Genomic DNA, 19,915 nt, shown 5'->3' on the forward strand with positions numbered 1-19,915 from the left:
GCTATCTCATTTCTACCCTTTCGAGGCTTGCTTGTCTTATGAACTGCCAGCCCTCAGAATCATTGAATAATGGGGAATACCAAGAATCGATACCACTCGAATATCCTTAAAGCCAGCAGCCACATACAATGGCCGACCTGCTTCAGTAGCTACTAAATAGCAATCTTTTCCTTCCGCAGCCGCACGATCAAGACCCCACTGTAACAGCATCTTGCCGATACCACGTCTCTGGTTACCGGGGCTGACACCGATATAGTCAAGATCTAGGCGGTCAGTCACTGCAGCGGAGAAAGTAAAGTGGGAAACGTACGCCAAACACCAGCGATGCCTTGTTTTCCAAAAGTATCAACAGCATCTTGATTCACAGTCTTTTTCATCTCATTATAGGCCTCCTTATCGAGCGAAGTGTATGGTATCTCCTTGCTGGGCCCAGAGTCACCGCCAGTAGCAGGAGGCGCATCCCAAAGCGAGAAGCCGACGACTTGGTCATCTTGTAACTTTTCGTCATCAACAGCTACAACGAGATGAGACTCTGGCGATGCTAGGCTTGATGCTTTGCGTGCAAAGCGCCAGTCATATGCTGCTTCGCCATCGGGGAGGTTTGTTGGTTGTAGGTGAGGGGGAAATAAGCGTCGTGACAGAGCATCTGTGTTGGGGTGGAAAGCCGAGGTTGCGATACGAGCTATTGCAGGAAGATGCTCATCCGAGGCTTCGATTAAGCGGATTGTCATGATTTCGATGTAATACAAAGTTGAGATGTTCTTGGAAGGATGGACAGTGAGAGGGATCCATGTGAAGCCAAAAAATGGCGGACGAGAGATCCACTAAAGTTGCGCCCTAGATGACATGGCATTAGCGCCCTTTTTGCTCCAGGGCGATTATTCTGCTGCCGCCGAATATTGGAGAATTTCAACGTACGATTTCGTCGATATATCACAGTAGAAACTGTCTTTTATGGATATCCGTGGTTGTTGTGCAATTGTATCTAGCATCTACAATGCGTGAGAGCTTGAAGAGAAACGTGGGGCAAAGGACATTGTTAGATTCCACTAAATGAGGTTAAGCATCTTCTTGTTTCGCGGAGCCAAGGCATTATAAATTACAAGTTTATACAGGTATTAATATCTAAATATTATAGCACCACTATACCGTCTGTGTTGGTTTCTTCTTCGATTTGTTTCCGTCCTGTTATGCCGATATGTTCGTCTGGGTTCCATACATTGCGATACTGGTTGGTACTTTCGGTCCAGTACCGACACCTCCATGACCCTCAAATGCAGCCAAGGTTGATCCCGTAAGCTCATTTCTTCCTTGATCCTGGAGACAGATGGTGCTGTCTCCATCATCCGATCGATGGAGCCAATTCTTGATACCAATCAGCAAGGGCTTGAAAGTCGGAAGGCAAGCACAAGTTATTCCAGACACGATCTCTGCCATGGACCATGAAGCTGCTGTAACGTTCCACCACGTCATGTCTGTAACGGGGTCGAGCCACTGCACGCGGAGAATACCGATCGCGAGAGTACTGAAGAATATATTAGTAAATGACATGGAAATCTAGTTGCAACACTTACAGTGTTCCAAGGCCGAAAATACCAGTGAGATAAATCTTCTGGGATCGTGGAAGCTGAAGTTTCCAAACAATGGGTAGAGGCATGACGATGATTGCGAAGTCAGTGACAATGTGCACGATGCCACTGATGAGCCATATAGTAGGCTGCGCCAGGAGGCAGCGTCCCTTGACACCTGCATCCCAAAAAGATTGAATTGGTGTGCAAAAAAAGAATACTCCAATGCCTTGGTAGGTGCCCCAGAGGATGATGAAACCGAGTGCGCCCAAGTATAGCCATCTCATGTTAGAGACAGACATGATTCGGTAATAGTGGATTAGAAATGTCAACTTGATGGCGAAAAGCGCGTAGGTATAGAACAAGATCGATATCCAGAAGCACTGCAGGCTAAATGTCAGAGGATTCTCCATATGGGTGGAGGTCTGGCCCACGTACTCGGAGGTAAAGGGATATCTGTTGAGAGGATAATGTATAGACATGTCGACCCAGTCCATAATGCGTCACTGCGATCCTAGCTTAGCGACTGTTGTTGATATAGAGAAAAGACACATACTGGCGATGATGGACGATCCACAGCCTAAAATACAGGCCTAAAGTAAATGGATTTAGAAATATTTTGTCTCGGAATATATTTATTTGACTTACTAGAGCCACCACTGCAGTCACATCGTCAAGCCCCAGCATCTGTCTCTGCCGCCGACACCAGAGTCGTAACCCGACCATCAGGACTGACAGAGCCATCAGCGAAACCGATACTCCAATCACGACTCCGGACCTAGACTCAGCCGCCTTTGCTGCCATCTCTTCGGGGGTCATATTCATGCTGTTGTGGATATCGGTGCAGGGGCCGAGGGCAGTGAGACGTCACGATGAACCAACGTTGGATCCAGGGCCAGGGGTCGGGGTTCATCCTCCTGTTATTCCCCAGTCGATCGGAGGATCATCGAGCCGTCATTCCCATAAGGTTGATGGTAACAGGCACTGGAATGTGGCTATCCCAGCTTCGTGGATGAAATCGGGTTTAAGCAGCGCCCAGATCCGAGAGACCTATCAGAAAAGAGGATTTCAACGCCCCATGGCTGGCTAGATCGTACTGGACCTGGCGCCTTGTCCGAACACAGCTGAATGTTCTCGTCATTAGAGAAACACGGGCGTTGTAATGGGAATAACCCTACGGAACATTGTTTGGAAAAGGTTGTTTGGATTCCGATTGATAAATCTAGTTCGTAAGGGATTCGTCGGAATGATGCTTTTATATTTAGTTGCCTTTGGCGCATCACTTGGCTTTCGTAACAACCGCGACGTTGATCTCAATGCCTGTCGACAACATTGAGTCAATCAAGCCATCGTCTCAAGAGTAAGCACTACCCCAAAAGGCTTATTTGGCTTTCGATGTTCGGCTTTCTGGTAAATCTCCCAGGTCTTGCTAGACTGGATAACGAAACGTCGATTCCCTTGACAATATAGCAAGCCTCGAGATCCTAGACGGACTGCAAGATCCTCATGATAATGCATCACGCGGCATCGTTCTTCTTCCGATTGAGGGTATCTATTTTCCGAAAGACGACAGCCCAGCGAGTCGGAATCTTCCGAAGCAGAGCAATCTTGTCTATGGGACGAGGCCTACCATATGCGCATCGTGCTCTGAAGCTGCATCGACTCAATCGATGGCAGATGGCAGTCCGACGTGGCACTTAGAAATCTCTACAATATGAGGAGTTGATGAAGGGAAGTACGAATGGCTTTGTATTTAGTCCACCATTCTTATCGCGTACATTTTACAGCTAAATGCTTACCATTCAGTGTCAATCTCTAAATCTCTCCTCCACGGAAATGGGGCTACATTTACTACAGCTTTGAGACTAAGAGGCGGCGTATCGAAAGCCCTATAGTCAGCTCGAAAGTGCATAGATATGTCATGGACAAGTCTGTCTGGCTCCCGCCAGTTACGGCTCGCGAATGAAAGCACTTGACGCGACCCCGAAGGTCCATTCGATCTGGAACCCTTTGTCGACAAGATATTCTTCGTGCATGTAATCTTGGACTTAGCCGAGACTGAAATTGCACATGGGCTGGTTCCCTATAGTAAGAGCTTTACATTCAGCAGAGGACGAAAGCCTTTCGCTGTGTTTTGTGTCAGCCAAACACGGCCAAGGTGCGACGAGTGCACGAAAACAAATTGGTTCGGTCATCTGCGCATCTTTGCAATTGCCTGAACAACCACTATCACATCACACCGCTGGTCCGCAACGGCAGTGGTGTATGTTGTCTTACATTCAGCTGCGCCTGAATCAATATGTGGTCCAAATACGGAAGCCAAGTTGGAAGTCCTAACGCATTGCAGAAACTCTTGCTAACGTAGTGAAAGCGTGATATGCATAGCAGCGTCACTGCCTTTGTAGCTTGTACGGGACTTTCTCTTCTACTAGTGTATTGAATGTTGTATCAGTACATGTAGTCCTGCATGAGCTGAGACACGGCAACAAGCTGAATTCGATGTGTGAAATTTACCCCTCACTTATACCACTTACAGCACATTCTGCATTCTGCATGAGAAACTGTCGTAATTATCTGCAGGATGGAATGTGATAGCGACGGCAGAGATGCCGGGCCGTTCCTAGTCTATAGCACTGTATCTCCTTACAAGAAGGACGAAGTCCTCGCCTTTGATCTTGCCCTGGGCTCTGATCTGGCATGACCAGGTGAATCTCTTGAAGCGAGAACAGCAACAACGAGATCCGAGGATTTTGATATCATTTTAAACATAATGGCTTATTCAAACTCAAACTCAGACGTCTTTGATGTCGTGGTTATTGGCGGAGGACCCGTTGGCCTGGCCGCAGGATACGAAGTCGCCAAAGCTGGAAGCACGGTAATGATTCTTGAACAGAATAACTTTTTCAACCAAGCCGGCAGTTCTGGTGACTTGGCCCGCATGTTTCGCACTATGTGAGTCTATCACAGAATAAATTCTGAGGACTCGGCTGATAGGATAGGTACACTGAGGAGTTCATGGCCAAGCTCGCAATTGAAGCTATGAGGCATTGGGATGCTCTTGAGAAAGATGCTGGAGTGTCGCTTCGTTGGATGGGAGGTCTCCTGAACTTTGGGGACAAGGATATGGGTGGCGATACTCCAGAAGGTAAGACACTTATGCCTTTGAGATGCCGTACTAACCAGGGTAGGATCACTTCTGGGACCCAAGGCGAACTTGGACAAGTTTGGAATGTTCTACAAGGAGCGTATGTATACTCACTCTCATTCTACCTTCTTAATCTGACCAAGACAGTGACTGCTGCGCAAATCGAAGAGCAATATCCCTTCAAGAACCTCGATCCCAAGTGGATCGGACTCTTCGCTCCTGATAACGGTGTCATCAACGTCCAACTCCTCCTCCGCACCTTATACAGTCTTGCCAAGGACTACGGTGCCCAAGCAAAGCAGCATACTCAGGTCAAGCAGCTTCGGCCTCTGGACAGTGATAAGTCCATCTGGGAAGTCCACGCGATGGTTCATGACAGAGAGGTCAAATACTTGACAAAGAAGATCATTATCACCAGTGGAGCTTACGTCAATCATGTCTTGAAACCAAGCTTCAGCATCGGCCTGAGACTGGAAATTTGGGAAATGGTTGCTACCTACTTCAACACCAATCCCGGACCAAACGGCACAATCTTTCCCAGTAAGTGTACATTCATGTTGTGATTCAGATTACTGACAGGTGGTGAGGTATGTGGTTCCAGTTCGGACCATCGGTGAACGGCAGGTCCCAACTCTTCTACGGCTTCCCAGCCTTGCCATGGGGCCCACCGAATGTTGTGAGAATTGCAGTGGATGCTGCTACTCGAACGATTGACGACCCAAGCCAGCGCCAGGCCAATGTTCTTGATCCAAGAGATATTCAAGACACTCAAGATTTCGTCAGAGACCATGTCGTCGGCGTTGACGCTACCGTTCCGGCCTCGACTGTTAGTTGTCTCCAGACCAATGTTTTTGGTAAGATCATCGAAACACTGTCTTTATACATGCTAATACAAGTAGATAACATGTTTGTGCTGGACTTCTTGCCAGAGAAGTACCTCCAAGGTGGCGCGGAGAAGAGTATTGCTATCTTCACCGCTGGCTGGGCTATGAAGTTTGTGCCAACTTTGGGCAAGGCACTTGCTGAGATGGCGTTGACTGGAAAGTCTGACTACAAGCTGGATGAGTTCTCCATCACTCGTCCTGCTCCGAAAGGAAAGGAGATTATCGTCGAGGGTCCTGTGTCCATCAATGCATCTACAAAGAAAGAGGCAACTCTGTCTCTGTCTCGTAGCGATTGCACACAGTCTCAGGGATCTTCATGCCGCTCTAGCTGAAACATGGGTTAGTGTACTTGAAGCTCGTACATTTCTACAATGGGAAAACTATTCCTTTTGACAAGCCCGATTCTTCGGGTTATTCTTCCGAAGTCCATTACTAAGTCGCCCATTTCGTAGCTGAAATAGGAATAGCACGAACTTCAGACGAAAGCGACTGAATTGCCAAAGGCCCGATTGGCCGCATTCCACGAAGGGGTCCAGTCCGCTTCGGAGGGGTTCATGCGGGGTACTTTTGGTGTAGCAAGTGAGCTCTTTTCGATATCGGACTTGATGACCGAGAATTTTAGTCTCCCTCTTAAAATAATCTTCATCCTCGTCGTCCTGAATAGTCTTTAGATCCTCAAATATTCGAAAGAAATCTCAAAATGGGTGGCAACAACAACACAGTGGGTGCCTACTACGCACCGAAGGGCGGCTTGCCCCCACAAACCCAAATCCTCACTGACCGGGCCATGTTCACCGAGTCTTACGCCGTCATCCCTAAAGGCTGCTTCAGCGACATTGTCACCAGCTTCCTCCCATTCTGGGAGCAAACACGACTATGGGTTATTGCTCGCCCACTTTCGGGCTTTGCTGAGACATTCTCTCAGTACATCATGGAGGTTCAACCAGGCGGTGGCAGTGACCGTGCTGAGATGGATGACACTGCTGAGAGTGTCTTGTTCGTTGTCGAGGGTGAAATCACCGTTACACTAGCTGGCGAAGCTCACACTCTTTCATCGGGAGGTTATGCCTTCCTCCCTCCCAAGAGCGGCTGGACGCTCCGCAACAACTCTAGCGAGCCAGCTCGTTTCCACTGGGTCCGCAAAGCCTACGAATCTGTCCCTGGACTTGATGCACCCGAGGCCTTCTTCGCGAATGAGAAGGATATTGAGCCCAGAGAAATGCCCGATACGAATGGAGCTTGGGCGACAACGCGCTTCGTTGACCCTACCGATGTTCGACATGACATGCATGTGAACATTGTGACTTTCCAGCCTGGTGGTATCATTCCCTTCGCTGAGACACATGTGATGGAGCACGGTCTTTATGTGCTTGAGGGAAAGGCTGTTTACCGACTGAATCAGGATTGGGTCGAGGTTGAAGCTGGTGACTTTATGTGGCTGCGAGCTTTTTGTCCCCAAGCTTGCTATGCTGGTGGACCTGGCAAGTTCAGATACTTGTTGTACAAGGATGTAAACCGACACGCGAAGCTATCTAGGTAGATACAATACACAAGAATGCGGAAGTATCATGATCCTTATCCCAGACTTACAAAGCGATTGAATCGGCATTTTCAATCACCAGACCTCTGTCTTGGGTTATCGCTGCACTGTGCTGTGTTCCAAACAGGAGGTTCTGCAGCCTGTGGCTTCAGCAAGTTGTTGTGGACATAGATCGTTGGGACAGTACAACTAATACATGCGACCAAAGGTAGTGGAAAATACGGGATCCCGTCCGCTCTCCCATAGTCAAGCCACTAACCGGCGGATTAGTAGTTGGGTCGGTGACGACCAGCGAATCCCCGCTGTTGCATGTTTTTTTGCAAGTTGCAGCAATTGCATTTTCTGTGTTTGTTGTCATCATGCAATCTGTTGCTGTGAGGTGCTGGCGCGGTCGCACTGTTGAGGCAAGTCTCGTGAGAGCTTTTTCCCCATTGACTTTTTTTTCAATATCGTGTATAGTGGGCTCATGCGTCTATGGACTCTGCTTCGACTGCCAACCGCAACCCCACTACAGCAGGTTACAACCTGTTCATCTTCCGTAGTATAGTGGTCAGTATGCAAGCTTGTCACGCTTGAGACCCGGGTTCAATTCCCGGCGGGAGAGATCCAGCCACCTGTAATATACAGGCAATTCTTTTTTGCCAATTGGGTTGTTGCTCTATTGACAGACAGCATTATCTGCAGCGGTGCTATGTGTACGCTTTTATTTTGCAATGTCTCAGGACTGATAATAAACTTAAAAAGGTTGTGCGCTGGAGGGCTACTGGGCCACTGTCTCCCGCGCTTTGGTTACCCTGAAGAACTGATGTCAGACAATTGAGAGATGGTTGAATGGGCGCCCAAGCACCAAAGTCAAGAGAATCTTCCATAGGACAGAGTCCCGCCAGGAGAGAGAAGGAGAGAGAGTTTCTTTTTGAGTCTATTAAACTTACCATGAGGGGGTGCGTCGAACTTGAAAGAAAGAAAACCGGTCGGCAATTGCGTGATCAGGACAGCCTTAGTGTGACGTCGCATCTCAATTTGCGCAAAGGAATTAACACCAATATCCTACGACAGAAGCAACAACCTGTGAACTATCGAAGTTACCGTAAACGCACCGATTGCTATATTGCAACAGTCATAAGGATATTGACGCGTGTTTTTGTGTTTGACTGCGATCGCGTCGTATTGTGAGCCCCGCCGACGACGCGAACGACGAAGGTAGAGAAACTTGTCTTGCTAGGAACTACCAGAACCAAAACAATTGCTCAGTGGATCCATCTGGCGTTCAATTCCAGACTGGAAATAAACAGGACCTGAGAGTTGGCTCATAAATGTCTTTTGCTGACAGGTCCGAAGAGGAGCCGGCGAGCCACAGTAGAAGCCCCGTAACTGAACGTGTTCAATCCCCAACTGTGCATTTATTTATTTCTGGACGTCCACGAATTGACCAAACAGACCAGAAAACGACAAAAAGAGATAAAAGAACATCGACAACGGCAGGATTCGAACCTACGCGTGCGAACACAATGCCTATGATGTCTCGGAGGAGATAGCAGGGCATCGCCTTAACCACTCGGCCACGTTGTCCTAAGTTCGTTGGGCAGCAATCGTCCGATTGAGAGCATATGACACATGGGTTACCGATGGATCACGCGTGAGACATGTCAAAAGAGTACTGAGATATATATATACGCAAACGCGTAATACTGTGTTTGTGTTATTGATTCGCGAAAAAGTCCAGATTTTGGGTGGTTTTTGTCGGTTATTGCATGCACGCGTCACTGCGAGGACAAGGCCGAAAACGAACACGCCGCTGGCCCAAAGGCCCAAACAAGGTGGTGGGCACTTCGCCACGAACTCAATTCAAAGAAAGTGTAAAACAGAGATGTCTCAAAGCTTATCAAGCACAATGCACAATTGTTGGGATCAATTCTATTGCCAGCTCTGTTCTCATAGTGAGTAAAATGTTCATAATTCCATCTGAACCCCACTGAAGATGAATATTGCCACCAATACTACGCTTCGGGCTTCTTAGCATAAGTAACGCAACTACAAACAGTTAGCTACAATCTCTCCCAGGATATCAAAACACTCACATGGGCCAATAAGCATGGATCTTGGGGTTATTCCAGTCCTGTCTCAGCTCCATCAATAACACCTCTACCTCCTCACGGCTCCAGCCCAGTCCTCTCGTGAAAGGCGCCATAGTCAGCGCCTCCAGAGCAGAGGCTGCATTGACGTTGTTCCACTGGCCTAACTCCTTGTACTTCTTGTCCTTGGGCCAATGGTTGGTAGGCCACTTGTAGCGCGTCTCAACAACATCCACGAATCCGACCTCTTTCAGCATATCCTTGAAGTTGGAGGTGCGTTCGAAAGAGCGGTTGAACTTTCCGGCTGCTTCGTCGAGAAGGCGGCACCATTTGTACATGGTATGGTCTTCCTTGAGGGTGCCATCGTCGCTGCCCATTATGACATCGACATCTTGCAGTTCAACATAACCACCTGGAGCCAAGTTCCTGCTTGTGTCAGCATGGTTCTTTGATGAATGGTGAGAGTTGTTTTACTGGTAGATCTTGGTCAAGTACGACTTCCAATTCTGAATGCCAAAGTTCATAAATCTGCTGTGAATAAAGTCGAACGGCTCGCTGTAAGTCCATTCCTCGTCGATATCATCAATCTCGAAGCGAACATTTGGTGGCACACTATGAATCATCAGTCTTATCCACGTTTGGCCATAAGCTTAACTCATACAAGTTCGGCTGGCTCGGCGAGAGGTCAACGCCAATGACCTGTTTTATCAGCGGCTATTCTGGATAAGCTTTAATGACGTAGCTCACAGTTGCCTCGGGATGTTCGTCGCCAAAGTCAATCGCCCAGATACCGGTTCCAGTGCCAACGTCGAGGACGCGCTTAACTTTGGAGTCGGGATGGTTAGGAGGGCTTAGACCGAGCTTGTTATCAAGAGTGAGCAAGAACAAGTTATGTTGCAGATCTGTGTTGTTATTGTTATTGTTATGCTATACTCGGCGGCATTTGAGGCTACATACCTAATCTTTCGTTCTCCTCGTCATCGTTTGGGAGATTGTACTCTACGATTGGGGCACGTCAGTGACATGGCTTGTATAGTAGAGGAGCTACATACTGCCGTCTCGGAAAGCATGGTATGTTCTTCCATTTTCTTGACGGAAGTCAAGAATTGAGCTTCTCAAGCTGTCCGTGGAGGATGCATTATCCTATGCCATAAGATCAGCAACAAAGGCCTGTGAGCTGAGGGGCTGATCTCATACCGCACCAAGTGACGAGTCCGCGTCAGAGTGCTGTGGCCGTTAGTTTAGCTACCTAGCTTCAGTGGGTCGGTTGCAGCGGGAACTAACGTTATCGTCAGCGTCTACGACGGGATGCGCTTCAATAGTCGTCATTGTAGATCTTTGCTCTCAAATTACCAAAAGACCCCAAAACTATCGTGAAGTGTTTGTTTGTCTGTCAATTGGGAACTTAAATGCCGCATGTGGTACGCACATGATCCGAGCTTTAAAACCTGCATTGTTTTCTCTTTTCTCGTCCGATGCTGTGCTACAGAACTGACGACCAACATGCATGACACGAACCAACAAAGAGTTGCAGACACTGCTAAATATGTACCAGGCGCTGAGAAGTGGCTCCGGTGTCAGGCATTTGGACCTGTTCCGATTGGCGAGCGATGGGCCGTCACGGTGTCAAACCCAAAGAGGTAGAGTTCACCGTTGGCCCCGAACCAAACAGCGTATTGCAATAATGACAGCCACTCACCTCACTTGATACTTACAACTGGCTTTAATAAGTACGTCAAAAGGAATGGCCATATATTCCTCTATTAATAAACTGCGGTCACGTCTATGCTACCCAGAAATACTTGGAAAGGAAGATAGAGGATATGTAATTCATCTGTTATTTTTATCTTTTCAAGATCTGGATTTATACTTCGAGCCAAGACAGTGGCGTTTGTTATGAAGCATGATGCCAGGTGGACCTCTCCTTAAACTGTTGCGTCATGATACAAGGCGCAACTCCTAACACGGCTATTGTTCCGGACATTGCAGCTAAAGTCCTTGCAATCCCACGTTGATATCGAGATAGATGTCTCTGGATCTTGGCCGCGAACCACTCAACACGACACTGGAAATGACAATAAATGTGGTTCAAGGAAATCGCCAGTAGTCTCGGTCTGAAAGGAGTAGATAATGCAGAACAGGCCACGGAGTTATTTTGATGTCGTTCTTGAAGTCACTTTACCCCTCGTTACTGAGACAGAACAGAATCCATATCTGGAGCTTATTTTATCCCTCCACTATACAACATGACCTTGGCCATATCTCGGAGCACATGGGACTCAGGCATTTTCTCCATACTAAGAATTTTTAATTACAAAATAAAGAGCCGGTATCTGAAGGTAACAAGAACTTGACTGCCCAGACTATGATTTTTGTAGATCGCAACTGGAGATCTTTGGGGAGAAGTAGCCATCGCTTTCCTATCACTAACTCAACATAACGAGAATACTGCTGTGTTTAAAATAAAAGGCGGCGGCAAAATCGAAAACCGTATATACAAGAGCCGCAAGGGCATCAGCCAACACGAGGTATAGAGCCACATGCTGGCCATAAGGTTAAGCACCAGGCTGCCAACACGGGCGATTATGATCGGGTAAATTTGTCTTCGCATATGCTAGCCTGTGCTAAAAATTGACTCAAATATAAGCCTTGGCGGCTGTGAAGGGTGAGAGACTGGTGGGTATAAAGTCCCGGCCGCCTTCGCATCCCTGACAGGCCATCGATTGAATCAGAAACACCACGACCAAGCGTCAATTTGCGACCGTAAGGTTCCTCAAAACCCTCAGACTTTGCCAGTACGCCTAAAAGCTAACTTTGTCATCCTAGAGGTCCCCATGAAACTCTCTACCACCCTCGCTTTTGGAGCTCTCCTCCTTGGCGATGTATCTGTTGCCCAACAATTCCAATTTCGCCCCGAAGTTCTCGAAAATAATACAACATGGCCCTTGAAAGGTGCCACACTGAAGACACCTGGTGGACCTAACGACCTACCTGATAAATGCCCAATGCACAGGACCTCTTCTGTTGGCAGGTTCTTCGAAGGTGTTATCGGCACAAAGAAGCCCAAGTGCAAGCAGTTCGACATAGCTGCTGGAGAAACGCTCAGTGGATTCCCCCGTTTCCCTACCCGCCAGGTCCATGCATTCACCTTCCCCAACCAAACTTATGTCCTCCAAGAAGATACGCCATCAGTCCGTGGCGAGAGGGTAGAATTAAAGAAAGGCATTTGGACTGAGATTCCAGGAGGTACCACTATTACATGCTATGAGGCGAATGATGGTGTACCGAACTGCGTGCTCAGAACTTGAGATCAGCTATGGCCGGACAAGATGAAATAGCACGGAAAACTAATGATGTCAAAACCAGCCCTCATCAATTATATTGGGTGCTTTCAGGAACTAGGACCTCACAGTGATGTCACTTAGTTTCGAGGTATAACCAACAAATAAAATTCAAGCCTGTGTGTGTTGATTTGTGTTTTCCCCCTCAGGCGTTGAGGTTTAAGCCTCTCCCAATCTCTCAACCTTATCACAGTGAATCCAAGAAGCTTATACCGGAGAAAGATATGCTACGCAGATTGGCAAATTCTCAGTTCTGCGCAGTTTAGGAAAGACGGAACGGAAGTCGACACTACAGGCAGAGGCATTGTGATCCTTCCCCTCACGGTATCATTAGTAGCATAAAAGGTAGGAAGGGCACAAGGCTGGGATAACAGTACAGATAGTTGACATCCTAAGTGCATGGATGACTAAGTTATATGTGCTATGCTAGCTCTCATCTACTGACCACTAGTTTCAACTACACATAAACGTCTTTCGCTGCATGTACGCGGCTGGTTTGCAGAATGGATTGCGGGGGACTATTTGAACCGAGGGGACATGTTTTACACATGGCATCTTTGTGCCTTAGTAGAAGATACGCAGTCATTTCTGAAGATGAAGGTTCAGTTGATGAGACCATTTCTTCTATGACATATCTATACTTCCAACTACAAGCCCCATTTCATACAGTTCCAAGAGTATCAAGTAAAATGACATGCTTGATTTAATCATATAGGCTTAGTGGCTGCTGGCTTCAACCTTTGTGCCTCTGGGACAAATGTCGTCAATCTGGGATGATGCAAGCCCTAGTTAACCCAATACGGTGGAAAGATTGGCGAATTCGGCAATCAGGATGATGCGCCCTGATGATACTGGACTCAATTTGGGCTAGGCTTCGTTTTCTCATTACGTTAAAGTACATGGGAGTTTTAGACTCACCCCTCAGCGATCCCCTTGACCGCATTCCCAGGAGATCAGACATGTGCTCTCAGACCCCTCGGAAACAAATCCCGCAAACACCAATCAACGCCCCCCTTTCAGATGCTGGATGTCAGGAAAACAAGAACCAATCATTCTGACCGGTCGCGGGAAATGTTTATGAAGACACAACTCCCGACATACATTCACATCTTATTTCTATCTCCTCTTTCGACTAGTGATACTAGTGGCACGCATGGCACAATCCGAGGACCCTTCAAGCAGCCATGACACCAACCATGATGATAACAAAACGACTACAATGTGGGGGATTATCCTTTGTGTTGTAGTCATTCTCGTCATCTGCGTTATTTGCTTCGTGCACTGGCTACTGCGAAATAACCATATGCCGCGACCTTTGGAGACACAGCTTCCGCGGTTTCGAACGAGCTCCGGTCTGGGAAAGCTCGCTGTGGAGAGTATGCCCACCGTGACTTATCATCATCGGATACATTCGAAGCAGATTCACACGAAGGCTCAAATGACCCCATACATGTTTCGAAAGCAACGAAAACCAAAGCTCGAAAAGTTGCAGCGCTATTTCACCATGCCAAACTTGTCGATTCGTTCTCCAAGTATCATCGATCGAAACGCACGACAGGCAGATGAGCGTACTTCTCCGGCGTGTTCTATCTGCACTGAAGATTTTATCGAGGGAACAAACCTGAGAAAGTTACCGTGCAATCACCTCTTCCATCCACAATGCATCGATCCATGGTTGATTGGAAGATCGCGGACTTGCCCATTATGGTCAGTTTTCATCATTTCCGATACAAGCCATCCAGCTGACAAAGCGCCTCTCTTTTATGAAGCCGCGTCGATCTGACTACTCTGGTTACTTTGACGAAACCACAGGCTGTGTACTCGTTTTCTGCACGAGAACGTGTACATCATTCGCAAGCTACGAGGTGATGATAGATACAACTAAACAACAATGAGACAATAACTAGCGATTTGCGATGAGGAGCATGGCCAGGGCGCTTGACGGTGCAATGCACATTCCATTCAGATAAAAATACAAAGTATATTTCTTCCCTGCCGCGAAAGCGGCAATTAGTTTGACTTTATGGTGATCCGTTGGCGATCTAATAATAAGCGCAAAGGTGAGTGTTGTATACCTAGACTGCCAACAGACACCAGAGGCTTTACAGCAACGTTAACGAAGCCGAGATAGTTCCTCGGCTTTTGCCAGTAAAGTACTCAGCTAGCTTGAAAAATCACCTTTGAATATGATTCTCGTTACCCAATCTGTCTCATTCGTGACCTCTGCAGTTCCAGAGGCCGCCTGTGAGGGGTACGCACCTGGCGCTGATCCTGTCAAAGCTCCCCAAAGTTACAGGGCATGGCAGGCATCCCCACAGGGCACAGACCACACTGTACCGCTGTAGTCTCTAAGCTTAATCGCAAGCTGAGATAAATACCTGCCAGCTACAATTGATGCCACTACAAAAGGGCTGATGATCAGTCCAAGAACAGCATCGTCACAGCCGTAATTTCGCGCTCGTGGAAACGACAGCGAAATAAAATAAATGCCGCACCGCATGCATGGTCGAGACAGTTCTATGCCGACTCCGCCTCGTAAACAAACTGTCACGAGCCTGTCTCTGAGCCCTTGAGACTGCCCTGCTCTGGGTTCGTCTCTATTCTCCGAGGCGTGCATTATCATCGTAGACCCTTGAATCCTGCCCCCGACGCTAAAAAGCTTGTCTGCAACAAGCATCCACTCAATTATCATTGCATCAATTGACCTTGAGTACCGGATGATGCTTCTGTCGCACACGCCCTCTCGTTTCAGCCTGTCCCTCTTCAACACCGCTTCGTGCTCGTTTCTCGCCCAGTCATATCATGCTCACCTTGACTCACACCGCTGCTCTGTGCAATCTCGCCAGTGCTACTCGGTACAAAACCAAGCATCTGACACTGGCGATCCATTCCCCGCAAGCAAAGGCGCCAAGGAAATTGGCGCATACGTCATATTCACAGGTACAGCACAAGAGCTTTTGTCTTTCCGTTGACATGTTGGAGCTATAAAATACCTGAAGCTGGCCAAGCCGGATGCAACCGAAGGGGGCGCAGTCATCTCACTTAGTACCGTACACAGCCCCAAACAGATCGTCGTTTTGTCAAACCCCCACCCAAACTTCCTGCAAGTCATGCCAACTGAGCTCGTTTGGGGTATCACGATGACCGTGCAGAGAAGAGACAACTTTCACCACTGGGCAGGCAGCAGATCAAAGGAGCAATGCAGGGTGGCAATAAGCATAAATGCGATTGAGTTGATGGAAAAGAGCTTGGTGAAATGGCTGTGTCTTCAAGGTCAACTGCTCTCTACTTGTAGGATACTATCATCGACCTGAGGGCTTCGATCCACAAACCCAGCTAAGATGAGAGCTCCACCCCGCTTCCGTGAATAAAACATGTGCTGAGACGCAACTTCTTGGTGGCTGCACTTGTTTCTTTGTCGCGTACATTTGATCTACGTTTCTGTGAGAGTACGATGAGCCAAGATCTAGATGGCCTTTCCTCAGATTTCAGGAACACCTTCGAGCCAGACGAGAGCACTTTGCTGAATGATGCGACTGCAAGTTTTAGGACTGAGACAGATACTGAGCACGAGAGCGAATGGCCTCAACCCTCCATCTTCATCACCCTGCATCGGTACCAACCCTTAATATTTACATGTTGTTCAGCGTGCGAGTCTAACGTCCGTTGCAGCATAAGGAAATTTGTATTGGCAAGCATAGGTGCATCCCAGCGTTCTGTCATTTGTCCTGTATCGTCTAATGCTGCTCGCTAGATGATCCCTACTCTCTGGAACAGCTGAAGAGTCCACGAGTCAACCACCTCATTGTCCGTCCGCTAGTAGAGCGTCTGTATGATGAGAATGACTACTCCATTGGTGCGGCAACACACTTGTCGCCATATACCCTGCCGCTATACTGACTATTGTAGTCTACTGTCTTCTCGCAAACCGAGTACAGTTCCTACGCGAACAGTCCAGCGTCATCGACCAGAGCACCAGCATAGCGCGCGCAACATTATGCGAGCTCTTAGCTATCAAGATTCTGCGCAACTTTCACGATGATAATCCAGGTCTAGACGGTCTCTTGCTACTCTCCAAGATGCTGGTCCAGGGCTTTGATCCCTTCCATGGCGCTCCTCCTGAAGTTGAACAGTACGGGCGCTATCCGCAATGGCCGATTCAGAAGCGTGGTGGCCATGAGAGGAAGCTGACAGCACTCGAACTCGCCATCATATCCGAGAGCAAGAATTTTGTCAGTTCTTCGGGGTGTAGACGAGTGATTGATGCAGTGTATCGTGGCCAGATCGTCTACACCCCTCTGTCGTTTGTTGATATACTCCCAAACCATTATGAGTATCTCCCTGTGTCTTTATATGAGCCGCGAAAGGCACCGCTGCTTGACCATCACCGTCTCGTGGTTCCGCGCACCCGGTACATGATCGAGCTAGTGCACTACATCATCCTTACTCTTCTGTATGTTTACACGATGCAGTATCGTGATCCTGAGAACTTGACTGGAAATGAGGTTGTTTTCATTCTCTATTCTGCTGGTTGGGTACTCCATGAACTTGCTGCCATCATTGAGCATGGATGGATGATTCACTCACAGACGTTATGGTCGTTCTTGGATCTCTCATACACGGTCATCTTTATGGCGTACATTACTGATCGGGCATATGAGCTGGCTGTAAGCAGCGTGCAGAATGGCATGGCACATAACATACTCTGTCTCGCAGCTCCAATTCTTCTGACCCGACTGGCCTTCAACATCTTGCCAGACCATATCGTCTTCATTTCACTGCACGCCATGATGAAAGAGTTTCTGATCCTCACATTTCTCGCGATATGGTGTTTCACAGGGTTCCTGTTAGCGCTGCAGTGGCTTTCTCCAGGGGAAGGGTCCATTCCGGACGATTTCACCATCATCAAATGGCTACTGTGGATCTGGTTCGGACTGGATGGAACAGGAATTGAGGAATCCATACAGTTTCATGCCATTCTGGGTCCGGCACTGACAATCGCGTTTGCCTTTCTCGGCAACACTCTATTTCTCACCATCCTTGTTTCACTCCTCACCAACCGGTTCAGCACCATCGTCACATCTGAGGATGTTGAGATCCAGTTCCGAAAAACCGTCCTCACGTTTGAAGGCGTGAAAAGCGATGCGATCTTTGCATATCCACCACCCTTCAACCTATTTGCTCTGCTGATACTGCTTCCTATCAAACCATTCCTGTCGCCGCTCGAGTTCTACTCGATCCACGTGTTTCTCGCACGACTTGTTAATGCACCTCTTTTATTTTGCGTTGGCTTCTATGAGCGTCGACGCCTATGGACTTTTGGACCAGACGCAGCAAAAGTTTCGAGAATGTGGAAGTTCACGGGTTTCTCTCCGCACGGTGACATACAGGCTGTGTTTGAAGTTGAAGCCCCGGCGGAAGTTTTGCGAGAGGCTGATGAATTGGATGGCTTGAGCGAAATGGGCTTTTCTGATGGTGATGCCGTATCAAGACTTTCTCGAGAAAGGGAAATAAGAGCACCGGTTGTATTTAGTCTGAGCAATGCAGGGACATGGTCTCCAGGACAAGCACCCGTAGTTTGATCCTGCTACATAGATATCGTGTTTTCCGTGTCTACCCAAACCATCTTTCCCTCAAACCACGTCTTCAGAACTTTCGCTCCATCAAAGTCACCACGACTCAAATCCCGATCAACAGCAATAAAATTCGCCTTCTTTCCTATCTCAATACTTCCCATCTCTGAACCCTTTCCTACAGCCTCAGCACCTGCTTGCGTTATGATACGGCATATCTTTGCACCTCCAACCTCTTTCGCAGTCTTGCCCTCTTCTGTACCAAAGCGCTCCACGACAGCCGCTAAGGCCGGGAATAGATCTGGCGTGTCGGTCAAGAACCAGTCGGAACCTACGGTGACATGGACACCAGTATCCTGGAGCTCCTTGAACGGCCATTTGAAGATATGAGGATAGTTGGATGTGAGATTTGTGTCGTGAAATATCGCGGGCGACATCTCGGCCGTGATTCGCAATTCCGCCATTCGCTTTATGTCATCTTGAGAGGCAGTTCAGTATACACTCGGGATCATTGCAATAGGGCCTCACCTTGATGGATCGCATTACAGTGTGCTAGTTCATGCACTGGGCCTGAAGGGTTCGACTGCCGAACTCGCTCGAGAACGTCGAGTGCTTGCCTTGCAGAACCATCACCGGCACAGTGGATCTTGCATGTCAAACCGTTCGCATCGTGCTTAGTCAAAGCTTCCAATAACTCTTCGAACGTAAGCAGTAGCCTCTCCTCATCGGGACGCCCATCTGGCCCAATATCGCATTGCGTGAAATTAGGCGGTATGGGCGCCCCGTCCATCCAAAACTTCACAAATCGTGTATCAACGTGCTGGCTACAGAATTTTTCAGCAGTATCGATGAGACGATGGAGACTTTCGGCTTTCTCTTGAGCAAAGCTCTCGGGCGCATGGACAATATGAGGGAAGATTTGCATGTCCAGTCGTCCTTCGCCATCTAGCTCCCGAAGGGCGTGAAGATAGAGTGTGTTAGCGGACGCCTCTTGTAGCGAGGTGATGCCGAACTTGTGAGATATCTTGATACCATAGAGAAGAGCTTCCTTGACAAACGACACAGGTGGCTGAGGTAAGCTGGCCAAGACACCAGCAGATGCCGCTTCCACCAGCTCCCCAGTCAACTGACCATCTGCCCTTCGCATGTACTGTCCCCCAGGAGGATCTTGAACATCATCCCCATATCCGACGCGCCTGAGGGCTGCGGTGTTGAGAGCGACATTGTGACAAGAGACATCTCGAACAAGCACCGGCTGCTCAGGAAAGGTATCGTCTAGATACTTCCGATCCATTTTTCCATCCGGAAAGTTCTGGCCTGCGTAGAAGTTTGCAATAAGCCAGTCACCTCTGAAATGAGCTTCGGCACAGGCGCAGCTCGCCTGTCCTTTCTTGATGTTCTCGGCAATAGTTGCAGCGGTGCTATCAGATCCGATGCTGATCTCGCTCATTTTCTGCAGTGAGGCTACTAGCAGATGGGTATGTGCGTCATGGACCCCAGGCATGACAAAAGTGTTGTCAAGATCGTGGATGGGTAGACCATGTTCCTCAGCCACGGCCTGGATCTCTTTGTTGGTTCCAACAGCCTCAAAACGGCCGGATGGGGAAACGATGAAGGCTTCGGCCCATGGTTGTCTGTCATTTACAGTATACACACGGCCGTGTATGAAAGCCGCACCAGACTGTTCCATTGTGATATGCGAATCTGTTAGTTAATACAGGTATAACAGCTACAATATGGCAATGGATCGAGTTCATAATGTGCGTCCAAAGGTCTCTGTTATATAATGACC

At 48.2% G+C, this 19,915-nt stretch overlaps 9 protein-coding genes and 3 non-coding genes across 12 annotated transcripts; 7 read left to right on the forward strand and 5 right to left on the reverse strand.

Moving 5' to 3' along the window:
• Window positions 1-12: 12 nt before the first annotated feature.
• Window positions 13-763, reverse strand: FVEG_17639 (hypothetical protein). The gene is made up of 2 exons (XM_018906877.1): window positions 311-763; window positions 13-263 (listed from the first exon to the last, which is right to left on the reverse strand). Exons 1-2 carry the CDS (start codon window positions 729-731, stop codon window positions 37-39), a joined length of 648 nt encoding a protein of 215 aa, XP_018762281.1. The 5' UTR covers window positions 732-763; the 3' UTR covers window positions 13-36.
• A 425-nt stretch (window positions 764-1,188) lies between these two features.
• Window positions 1,189-2,065, reverse strand: FVEG_17638 (hypothetical protein; the record flags this gene model as incomplete). The annotated part of the gene is made up of 2 exons (XM_018906876.1): window positions 1,189-1,525; window positions 1,575-2,065. The coding sequence occupies 2 exons, from the start codon at window positions 2,063-2,065 to the stop codon at window positions 1,189-1,191; spliced, it is 828 nt and encodes a 275-aa protein (XP_018762280.1).
• Window positions 2,066-4,338: 2,273 nt separating this feature from the next.
• Window positions 4,339-5,929, forward strand: FVEG_13875 (hypothetical protein; the record flags this gene model as incomplete). The annotated part of the gene is made up of 6 exons (XM_018903221.1): window positions 4,339-4,520; window positions 4,568-4,713; window positions 4,757-4,813; window positions 4,861-5,253; window positions 5,301-5,567; window positions 5,613-5,929. 6 exons carry the CDS (start codon window positions 4,339-4,341, stop codon window positions 5,927-5,929), a joined length of 1,362 nt encoding a protein of 453 aa, XP_018762279.1.
• A 265-nt stretch (window positions 5,930-6,194) lies between these two features.
• Window positions 6,195-7,204, forward strand: FVEG_13874 (allantoin catabolism protein). Its single transcript, XM_018903220.1, has one exon. It carries the CDS (start codon window positions 6,298-6,300, stop codon window positions 7,135-7,137), a length of 840 nt encoding a protein of 279 aa, XP_018762278.1. The 5' UTR covers window positions 6,195-6,297; the 3' UTR covers window positions 7,138-7,204.
• A 131-nt stretch (window positions 7,205-7,335) lies between these two features.
• Window positions 7,336-7,451, forward strand: FVEG_17637. The gene has a single exon (XR_001989336.1). It is a non-coding gene; the product is annotated as a 5S ribosomal RNA (ribosomal RNA).
• Window positions 7,452-7,669: 218 nt separating this feature from the next.
• Window positions 7,670-7,741, forward strand: FVEG_17636. Its single transcript has one exon. It is a non-coding gene; the product is annotated as a tRNA-Asp (tRNA).
• An 866-nt stretch (window positions 7,742-8,607) lies between these two features.
• Window positions 8,608-8,706, reverse strand: FVEG_17635. Its single transcript has one exon. It is a non-coding gene; the product is annotated as a tRNA-Ser (tRNA).
• Window positions 8,659-10,744, reverse strand: FVEG_13873 (hypothetical protein). The gene is made up of 9 exons (XM_018903219.1): window positions 10,494-10,744; window positions 10,407-10,436; window positions 10,262-10,352; window positions 10,167-10,208; window positions 9,957-10,111; window positions 9,871-9,908; window positions 9,684-9,821; window positions 9,216-9,635; window positions 8,659-9,168 (listed from the first exon to the last, which is right to left on the reverse strand). Exons 1-9 carry the CDS (start codon window positions 10,536-10,538, stop codon window positions 9,135-9,137), a joined length of 993 nt encoding a protein of 330 aa, XP_018762277.1. The 5' UTR covers window positions 10,539-10,744; the 3' UTR covers window positions 8,659-9,134.
• A 1,152-nt stretch (window positions 10,745-11,896) lies between these two features.
• On the forward strand, window positions 11,897-12,731 carry FVEG_13872 (hypothetical protein). Its single transcript, XM_018903218.1, has 2 exons — window positions 11,897-11,972; window positions 12,036-12,731. The coding sequence occupies exon 2, from the start codon at window positions 12,044-12,046 to the stop codon at window positions 12,515-12,517; it is 474 nt and encodes a 157-aa protein (XP_018762276.1). The 5' UTR covers window positions 11,897-11,972; window positions 12,036-12,043; the 3' UTR covers window positions 12,518-12,731.
• Window positions 12,732-13,573: 842 nt separating this feature from the next.
• Window positions 13,574-14,616, forward strand: FVEG_13871 (hypothetical protein). Its single transcript, XM_018903217.1, has 2 exons — window positions 13,574-14,257; window positions 14,320-14,616. The coding sequence occupies exons 1-2, from the start codon at window positions 13,704-13,706 to the stop codon at window positions 14,417-14,419; spliced, it is 654 nt and encodes a 217-aa protein (XP_018762275.1). The 5' UTR covers window positions 13,574-13,703; the 3' UTR covers window positions 14,420-14,616.
• Window positions 14,617-15,188: 572 nt separating this feature from the next.
• FVEG_13870 (hypothetical protein) lies at window positions 15,189-18,399 on the forward strand. The gene is made up of 4 exons (XM_018903216.1): window positions 15,189-16,165; window positions 16,223-16,251; window positions 16,305-16,406; window positions 16,460-18,399. Exons 1-4 carry the CDS (start codon window positions 16,005-16,007, stop codon window positions 18,130-18,132), a joined length of 1,965 nt encoding a protein of 654 aa, XP_018762274.1. The 5' UTR covers window positions 15,189-16,004; the 3' UTR covers window positions 18,133-18,399.
• Window positions 18,138-19,813, reverse strand: FVEG_13869 (hypothetical protein; the record flags this gene model as incomplete). Its single annotated transcript, XM_018903215.1, has 2 exons — window positions 18,138-18,601; window positions 18,652-19,813. The coding sequence occupies 2 exons, from the start codon at window positions 19,811-19,813 to the stop codon at window positions 18,138-18,140; spliced, it is 1,626 nt and encodes a 541-aa protein (XP_018762273.1).
• Window positions 19,814-19,915: the final 102 nt, after the last annotated feature.

The sequence above is a fragment of the Fusarium verticillioides genome, chromosome 8 (genome assembly GCF_000149555.1).
Source record: "Fusarium verticillioides 7600 chromosome 8, whole genome shotgun sequence".
Lineage (NCBI taxonomy): Eukaryota > Fungi > Ascomycota > Sordariomycetes > Hypocreales > Nectriaceae > Fusarium > Fusarium verticillioides.